At 46.9% G+C, this 9,366-nt stretch overlaps 2 protein-coding genes across 5 annotated transcripts in view; both read right to left on the bottom strand.

Annotated features, from left to right (window-relative positions):
- Nucleotides 1-4,473, bottom strand: part of LOC132470949 (protein phosphatase 1 regulatory subunit 12B) — a 19,828-nt gene extending 15,355 nt beyond the window's left edge. For all 3 annotated transcript variants that reach the window (XM_060070019.1, XM_060069945.1, XM_060070102.1), the window contains exons 1-5: nt 3,702-4,473; nt 2,369-2,474; nt 2,064-2,243; nt 1,790-1,916; nt 1,422-1,549 (exon numbers count right to left, since the gene is read on the bottom strand). In XM_060070019.1, the coding sequence (XP_059926002.1) occupies nt 1,422-1,549; nt 1,790-1,916; nt 2,064-2,243; nt 2,369-2,474; nt 3,702-3,721 (561 nt within the window). In that variant the 5' untranslated portion in view covers nt 3,722-4,473. The remainder of the gene's footprint in view (nt 1-1,421; nt 1,550-1,789; nt 1,917-2,063; nt 2,244-2,368; nt 2,475-3,701) is intronic.
- Nucleotides 4,474-4,596: 123 nt separating this feature from the next.
- Nucleotides 4,597-9,361, bottom strand: zgc:66479 (uncharacterized protein LOC327541 homolog). Of its 2 annotated transcripts, XM_060069320.1 has the most exons (6): nt 8,791-9,312; nt 7,155-7,603; nt 6,724-6,775; nt 5,823-6,218; nt 5,516-5,789; nt 4,597-5,356 (listed from the first exon to the last, which is right to left on the bottom strand). In XM_060069320.1, coding segments are annotated over exons 1-6 (1,446 nt in total). In that variant the 5' UTR covers nt 9,064-9,312; the 3' UTR covers nt 4,597-5,354. The 2 variants fall into 2 exon arrangements, with proteins under 2 accessions (XP_059925303.1, XP_059925388.1); XM_060069405.1 differs by having other exon boundaries at nt 5,516-6,218; nt 8,791-9,361.
- Nucleotides 9,362-9,366: the final 5 nt, after the last annotated feature.

Here is a 9,366-nt window from a genome sequence, read left to right on the forward strand (position 1 = left end):
TTTGGAAATATATTCCCCTTTTTGGTGCTGCAGATTGTTATCCATAACGTTCTCTTCCTTTCAAAACGAGCTTTACAGAGTGCGCCGCTGACATCTCCCTCTCTCTGTCAACTCAATCTCGGGTGTCAGGCTAGGAAAGTATGCAGTTAAACTAGAGTCATGTCTCGGCTCTCCATGTGTCGGCCCGTCAGTGGCAGCATGTCTACTCATGCGTCGTCTGTCCCTCTCCCTGTTATTACAAATACATTTGAGCATTGTGTTGGCACCTCCATACAGCCCTACAGGAGGGTGCAGGGTTTGGATCAGGCATCTCTTCTGCTATGCAATCCTCTCTGCTTAGGTTGATTATCACAACCAGATTTAGTACAGGGTGAACACTTGGACGCTCTGTCGTTACTAATAGGCCCATGTATCTAAAATGCCAGCAGCAGACAGCTGTACCACAGACAGAACCCCCCCCCCCCCCCCCCCCCGCTGTGTTGGGTCTGTGGCATCTATCTGCGGCACAGACACAGACATCCCCCTCGGGCCAGCTCATCCCTGGCATTCATTGTCATTTGGATGCAAATTCTGGGCACGATTGCTGGTAAATAACTAAATGCAAAAGCTTGTTTGTGAACACTTCACACCCTAGAGATGAACCAATTTCTTTTGCCATTATGATTATCTGTGCCAAGGTCTGAGAAGATGAGACAAAACATGAGCCTGCACAGGTGGAGAGCCCAGCATGAGAGAGATAGAAAGAGAAAGAACGAGAGCGAGAGAATCCTCTGTCCGAATCCAAGGGTAAACCATGGGATAGATAGAGCCTCCAAGCTTCGCCCAATATGGTATGGAATGTGGAGGGAGCTCCGCAATGTCACATGGTTGGAGAGAGAAGACTAAGGTGGGAGCAGAGCTTATTGGGCCTCCCCTGGTTACTTCTCTAAAGGAATCCAGTAACCGGCCATTCTGCATTTCCACTGTTGACAACATCAAAATATCATGCGATGGCCATGCACTAATCCATGTTGCATCACTGCACTGACAACATTCCTTTTAGCTTAGGATGTTACAATGAAACCAAATAGATAGAGTGATCCCATTCAACATGTAAGTGTGCTTAGGTGATCGGTACATAACTCATTTTGAACAGAAGCCTCAATGATTGATTGGCTTGATAATCAGACTATATTAAAATGAAGTTTTGCCAAGGATTGCATTCTATTAAGTCACCGGCATCAAGTGAACTGCAAGTGCACTGGAAATGCAGTAGAAGGCTTTGGACTCAAAAGTGAGAAGATGCGATGGTGCCATCTAGTGACAATACAATGCAGGAGCATTATTATAAACGATTGTCCAACTGAAGCACTCCCTTTTACTTAATATGAATACAGTAATACTAATACTGTGTTTATTCATTACATCATCAGACTTTTTACCTGTGTATAGGACGATCCACAGAGGTCCATGTCATAGCCCAGTGGTGCCTGTAGTGACGTGCCAGCGGACAGCTGGTCTGCATCGTGGATCGGATTCTGATTCTCATCTGTCCTCCATCTCTCACTCACTGCACACACACACACACACACACACACACACACGCACACGCACACACACACACACACACACACACACACACACACACACACACGCACGCACACACACACACACACACACAGAGACAGAAGATGAAAGCATTCACAACCGTTTTCATGGCTGCCTTATTTCCATATGGAATATATTGTAGTTTTTTTCATTTTGTCCTTTAATGGAATGTGTAAAAAACATTGTTGCAATGCCTTCTGACCTCTCCAGGACTTGCTGTTGGTGATGCTCGTGTCTGGAAGGCTACACAGCCCACTGGGGGATGCATTGGATTGGTCTGCTGCCGGACACTCAGCCTGAGCTTCCAGTCTGGACTCAACGTTTCCCTCCTGAACACAGCGAACGCGGAGCAAAAAACCCACAACCAAATAAGCATCACAAATCAGCCATGTACTCATACCTGGGTGGCTATAAATTGGTCGTTATCCACGAATGGGATTTCGAGGCAGGATGGGAGAGGATCCACTCGGGCTAACCTCATCCGTTTGGCTCCAGGCTGGACTAAGCTCCTGGGATTTCACGGCCTTCGTCAGGCTGATGGCGAGCGGCTGGTCCTCCGCTGACCCCGTCTTCCCCGCAGCCTCATCCTCTTCTGCATGCTTACAGTCGGGGCCGTAGCTCCTCTGAGCCTCTTTGAGCTCCGTTAGGGTCACACCCTGCCAGGGCAAACACACACACACACAAACACAATCTCACAAACACACTCTCACACAACCTAGAGCCGACCGCGTGGGGACCTCAACACATAAGACCATAGGAGTAGCAGTACACACACACACACCTGTGTTGACCTGCGGGTCTGTCTGGCCTGCCGGGACCGGGCCTTCCTCTGGGACTCCGCCTCCTCGTCCCTGACTGGGGTGTGGAACGCCCTGGGCAGAGTCGAGCTTTACACCCCATGACCCCCAAATACATACATTTTCATCAGTTAGTTGAAGTGAATGATTACAATTCATTTTGACATGATGTGGAAGGCCTTTGACTGGACATTAAAGGAAGACCATTCACCACTACATATTGGTGGTGGTTAGTGAGGTCCCCCCTTCACTTTAGGCGTCTTTGAGTGTTATTAATTATTATTATTCTTCATGTTTAACCTCTGTTTTCCTTTTATTCCTAGTCTGTTTTACATAGTTTTGAATGATGACTATATGCTCTGTAAGGTGACCTTGGGTGTCTTGAAAGGCGCCTCTAAATTAAATGTATTATTATTATTTATTATTACAGTAGGGCCTCATGTGACAACAGATATATCATTTCTACAGTATAATGATTCATACAATGATTTGACTTGCTTCTGGTATGTCTGGTATACATCTCTGGTTCAAAACATTCATTCCATTCTGCCCCTTCCATTGGATATTTGACAATGGTGAAATGAGACACATTATGCACCAAACCTAGTTTCAACATCCTGGATCATGTTTCCTATTCCTATGTAAAGAGAGTGGAAGAGAGCCGGATGCATCCTTGAGTCCTGCTACCGTTGCCTGCAGGCTCCATGAAAAACAGCTGAGTAAGGCTGAGGCACGAGGCTCGTGTGTTGCCCACAGTCTCCCTGCTCTTCCTCCTCCCTCTCCCCCTTCTATGCTCAGGGTGTATTGATCCTAGTCTGGCCACCATGCATCCGGCCTTGGGGAAACAGCACTCTGCACTGCATCCTCATGAAAGGCGTTCTCATACGAGCATAAGCACGAGAAGGTGATTAGGGGTAATGGCTTCATAACGGCCCTTGCCACGTAGATGGCTCTGCATATACTGTAGACATACGGTTGGCATTTGAAAGGAAACTAATGATAGAATAAAAGTCCCACCCATATCGGCACATTGCACCACTGACAAGCAGAGGGATGCCTATGTTACGAATGGCCCATTCAAGGTTTAATGACAGGAAGTAACTTAGGTTAAACAAGCATGGAAAGGAAGCATAACAGCATAAAACGAGGAAAAGGCGGCGGTGGAAAACAAATCAGCCAAATTGATTCGGTTCCACAGCTTTCTTTAATCCAGAAATCCGGATCACATGAGCTGAAAGCAGAGCAGCGTTTGAAAACCACTGCAGGTTGGAAGCAGCACTTCAGGGTATAGCAGGAGTCGGGGTGGCTGTAGCTTACCTGGGGAGGTATGTCTGCATGGTCAGAGTAAGAGGGAGCCACGTTGAGGCTCCGGCGGAACCAAGCGGGTGAGGCCGGTGACTTTGTGAGAGTGAGGAGAAGAGGAGAGTACCGGACGGGAGGGGAGAGAGAGGGAGGAGAGAGGAGGGTGGGAGGGAGAGAGAGAGAGTCTACCTCCCTACGGATGCCTTACACAGCTCGTCCTTACCGACAGGACAATCCAGCAAGGTCTGACGCAAGCATTTCCAAACAGCTCCTTTCTGCAGGGCAGGATACAAACACACAGCATACTAAACGATAGCACTATATAGATAAAACACTATATAGGTAGAACACTAGAGTATACAGACATAACCGCTGAGTATATTCAATGCTATCAGAAATTCAACTATATTAATATCCTTGTTCTTTAATGTTCCTATCAAAACCTATTTTAATTATTTTTCTGGTAAAAGTCTGCTCAGTTGAATAAGCATACATCATGTCAACTACGCCACTTCCATGATTAATATTTAATTGGTCCATCCATAACACTTACAGGAGGTGATGCCCCTGAGGCGGTCTTCCTCACTCTTTCACATGACGTCAACACATTACTGTGTACTGACCTGTAGCATTTATTATAATATGCCCAGCCAACACATATTGCATGATTCACTAGACTCACATTAGTATCCTGAATGCAACTGCAGTTTGTTCAACTATAATATCAAAATTTATTTTTCCAGTTTATAAAATAATTTCAGGCATCCATGCAAAACACTGGTGAAATGCTATTATTTGGGCTGTACTTCTGCATCATCTTCAATACTGTCCAGAGTGGCCTACATTCATAAAGGAATTATATATATATAGATAGATAGATAGATAGATAGATAGAAGACAGAACCGATAGTAGAAAACAAAAAAAGTTTATTGAACAATACAAAGGGGCGGGGCTTTGGATGAGGACATGTAGTGCAAAAGGCACTAAAAATATTAAAAGGTACAAATAAAAAAACTGATTTGTATGCAGGTGTTTGTGTTTTTTTTGTGGCACCAATTATATTCCCCTTGTAACCCACTATGTATTGAAAGGAGGAAAGACGAGACATGAAAAAAATCAACAAAGAAATCAATAAGAAAACAATACAAGACCGATTAGTTAGAATTACATTTCCCTTCTTATTCTAGTACTTATGGTGTATGTGTCAGCAGCCTTCTAGTGTAAACAAGTATCACATGACACACAGCATATATACTCCGAGTCTTTCTGCTACCAATACACGACAAAACAGATACATGGCTTCAAAAGGAGTTAACAAGGGGGGCTAGTTCTCTTTCTTATGGTAGGTGAAGTATGCGATGTTGAAATGATGGCGTTGTGTTGAAACATCTGTACTCTTTCAACAGATTAAGGCTCTTGGGGGTTGGCGTTGGCGAGGGAACCCTGAATAACTGAGAATTTGACGCCTATGGGCTCACATTATTTTGAGGTACCGAGAGCTTCAGTGTCGAGTGCGACCTGATCTTCCAGCTAGAGAAGTGCCAGCATGTGCAGACTGCGCCTCAGCTCCAGTAGTCCCGGGTGTCCCCCCCTCCCCTGTCCCCACGTTGTAGACTGTCCATTCTTCAGTTGTGGAACATTGTCCCCTCTGCATACGTCCCACAGCGCTCTGAAGAAAAGGGAAGAGGAACAGGTTTGAATTTGCTATCTCAAAGTCAATTTGGTGCCCCGATGTACATTTGTGTTATTCAGTGACCACAATGCACCAAAGCACAAACGAAAAAATGAATACCTAAAACAACAATGTTTCACAGTGTGCTTGACTTACACTCCTCCTTGGCTTGATCCACAGCTTCTTCTTCCACTACAACAGTACGCACTTCTGGCACCTCCTCCACTTCTACTGCTTCCTGCTCAGATACCGCCTCCTTCTCCTCCTCCACGGCTACTTCAAGAGGCTCCTCCTCCTCAACTACAGAGTCCTCCTCAACAATATCTTCTTCAGTCTCCTCCTCGGGAGCAATATTGTTTTCCTCAGTCACCTCCTCTTCAACAGCCTCTTCTTCAGTCACGTCCTCCTCATCCTGAACCTCCTCTGTTGCCTCCTCTTCCTCCTCAGCCTCCTCTTCCGGGACCTCCTCTGTAGCCTCCTCTTCCTCTGCAGCCTCCTCTTCCTCTGCAGCCTCCTCTTCCTCTGCAGCCTCCTCGTCCTCTGCAGCCTCCTCTACCTGCTCCTCTGGGACAACCTCCTCCGTTTGTGGGACGGTCGAGTCTTCGGTCGCTGCCTGCTCCTCCACGACCTCGCTACCATCCAGCTCCTCCACAGCGGCCTCTGGCTCCACCGGGGCCGCGGGTGCTGCTTCCGCCTCCTCCTCAGGCTCTGCTACAGCAGCCTCCTCCTCCTCCTGTTCTGGTTCTTCTACAGCTACAGCTGTGGGCACCACCTCCTCTGCCGCTGGTGCTGGTGTTGGTGGTGCTGCCTCCTCTTCTACCTCGGGGAGGGCCTCCTGTACCTGCTCCTCACTCTCCGGCTAGCAGACAGAACAAAGGGTTTTTGAGACGGTGACACTTCAAAGATTTACGACACTCAAATACCGGAGCACGCCCCAAGTAGCTAATCAGTTGAACGCTGACAGTCGGAGTACTGGTGTGTAAAGTAAAGGCCTAACCACAGTGTGAGATTATGGGGAAGCAATATCCAACATGTCAATGTGAGAATCTACACCAGGAAATTAGTCTAAAGTAATGGGATGATCTCATTCTGGTCCCCATTGGACACAAACGGGCTAAAAATAGTAAAGAGACAATGTGGGCCTTTTCTTGACATTGAGGCAAATCAGATACTTGGTGAACTGGTTTTACAAGATGTTCACTGTTGGCCCAACGTCTTGTATATATGGTTAAACAGACTTCTATGATTGAAACCTATTGTACCAAATGAAGGCTTTAAGGTATGCAGAAACATGCAACGTCAGATGCAACACATCTTTAACAAATACTTCCATGAAATACTGAAAATGTTCGTGGTTGACTTACCACGATTTCTTCCTCCTCGACACTGCTGGGAAGCTCTGACTCCAGCGTCTCACTGTAAAACACAAACAAACTTATTTTTACTGACTGAAGGTAAAAAGTTAACACAATAGTTTTAAAAAGGACTCTACAATCTTGTGCAAAACAGCTACAATGTGAACCACAAATTGTGGCATTCACAGCGCTGCATCAGAGCTGGAATTTGAACGGGAACCAACTTCAAAAACCATCAAAACAACGGGCATGTTGATACAAATCACACGAGGAATCAAACAGGCCCCGCCACCAGTAGCCTGGAGTAAGACAAAACCATCAGAGCAGCGCACTCAGCCGGTCGCAGACACAGGGGCTTTGGCAATGTCAACACAATCTTATGGGTCAGAGAACGGGAGCTATCTAACCCACCCCTCCCCCCCATCGGTATTGAAACATACCTGACGGCATCGACCTCCGCATCGACCTCCGCATCGACCTCCGGATCCTCTCCCTCCAACAGCTCCTTCAGCTCCCGGAGGTCGGCGGCCTGCACGTCCAGGGAGGCGTGCGCCTCGCCCAGTCCCCCCGCCAAGCTCTCCACTCTCTGGGCCAGCTGGGCGGCGAGCGCCCCCAGGCCCTCCACCTGGAGCCGCACCACCTCCAGCTCCTCGCTCTTGCCCTGCAGGGCGCCGTGCAGCTGGCCCAGCTGCTCGGCCGACGCGGTGGCCTGCTGCATCTCGGCCAGGCGCGCCTTCATCTCCGTGTGGAGGGAAAGCACCTGGGCGGGCAGGTCCGAGGTCTTCAGCTGCTCCGCCGTGGCCATGGCGACGCCCACCTGCCTCTGGGCCAGCGCGTACGACTCCTCCAGGGCATTCAGTCGGTTCTCGGCACCCTCCGATGAGTGCTCCTGCGATGGGGACCACGAATGGCCGAGGGGGTCGAGAGGACGATGTTAGTTTGATGTCAGTTCTTGTCAAGGTTCTAGCAGGGCTTATGCTCCGATACCCAAACTTATTTTGGACCACAAACGGTCGTGGTTCCAACATCTACCATTTATTACCATAAGTTTATGTAGGTTATGTGTAAGAAAAAAAAAACTGGCCACTAGTGGACAACATGTATTTTGGAAAATATTGGGACATGCACACACAAATTCCTTTCTCTAGCATAACACAGACTGACTAGTGTGTGCTGTACTAGACCTGCCCATCTCTGAATGCTTCGGGATGTTTGTCTTAAGGGTGCTTTAGTAGACATAGCCTACCCAATGCTGAGTGCGTCGGGATGGTTGACTAGAGTGTGCTTTATTAGACTTAGCTTATCTATCTCTGAATACTTAGTGATGTTTTCAATTTACTCAATTATTCAATGTAGTTTATTGCCTCACAAAAAAGGTAGGGGGAACAACCACTAGAATTGTTTCTGCTTTATTACACCCAAGTATTTTTCAGGACACTTAGTGTTAAACATTTCCATATGTTCTAGATTGTCGACTGGCCATACCAAGTACTTACAATTTAACAAGAAAAAAAAAAGGTGAAGGATGCATCAGGCACACGTCACATCTTTCCTCACACATGGGGGGAAGTTGCAAGAAAACCCTGAACTGGTGAAATGAGTGACAGTCTAAATTTAACCTTGGAACACTACTGGCTTGTATTTCGGGAGTACTATTTTTACAACAGGCAAGCTGCTGTATAGGCCACTAAAGTGGCACGTGGCCCTAGCAGTAGTAATGCAGATAGATTAAATATTTCATTATAAAAATCACACGCCTGGGTCCACACTGTGCAAATGTAGGTCAAATATAATTCCCATTACAAACGCCAGCAGCTGTGGCTCACCTTGTCAAGATGATAGAAATAGAATCATTTGTAGGCTTTACACACCCCAATGACTTTCGAGACATTTTGAAATGTGATAGAGCTGATCTGAACTCCTGCTGCTACTTGCTATTTGCAATAGGCTGCAGCCTTGTGTATGAGCGACTCTCATACATGGTCACATGACACTCAATCTCCTCATCCTATGCAAATGCATATAGATAAAGTAAAGATAGCACGCGTTTTTTTTTTGCATATCATTATTTCCTACCTTGTTAGACTGTCGAATTTCTTCCTGCGAGGCCTGAAGTTTCACAATTTTCATCTGCATTCCCATGAAATTGTCAGTCAAATAGGTTATCGTTTGGCTCTGCTGGAAGCAGAACCACGAGATACCAGCGCCTCCAATTACGATCATTAGAAATAGAATAAATAACAGGGTGAAAGTGTTTCCTCCGTCTCGACCCTCCGACTCCGGAGAATCATTCTTGAAAAAGTTATCTTCATGCTTTTGGTTTTTTGGCTTTCGATGTTTAGCTGTCATTCTTCAAAAGAAGGACACAATGTTCTAAGGAGCGAAAGATGAACCTTTGCGACCTGGAGCGTCCAAACGACAGCCGACTAGTAGTGATTCAAATCTCGCCGTCCCCTCCGTCAATTACCAGCCTAATTGACACCAACGGCTTGCACAATTTAATCCGCACACTAAAGTAGCGAAAAGCATAAAGTTGTGCGTTGTGCTGGAGATGAGAGTGAGGGGAGGCGTGCACGGCGTTGGGCAGACTGGTTTGCTGGGGAGAACAGCGTGTAGGGGGCGGGTCGACAGTTCCGCCCACCGACTGTGAAT

This window comes from Gadus macrocephalus, chromosome 1, assembly GCF_031168955.1.
Source record: "Gadus macrocephalus chromosome 1, ASM3116895v1".
Lineage (NCBI taxonomy): Eukaryota > Metazoa > Chordata > Actinopteri > Gadiformes > Gadidae > Gadus > Gadus macrocephalus.

What these genes read in the sequence shown, in the direction of transcription:
- zgc:66479 (XM_060069405.1), bottom strand. Translation starts at nt 9,063, where the DNA reads ATGACAGCTAAACATCGAAAGCCAAAAAACCAAAAGCATGAAGATAAC. An exon ending in AAATTCGACAGTCTAACAAG is followed by an intron (nt 7,604 to 8,790) that starts GTAGGAAATAAT and finishes TCCCCATCGCAG; the next exon opens with GAGCACTCATCGGAGGGTGC. An exon ending in GCGGAGGTCGATGCCGTCAG is followed by an intron (nt 6,776 to 7,154) that starts GTATGTTTCAAT and finishes TGTGTTTTACAG; the next exon opens with TGAGACGCTGGAGTCAGAGC.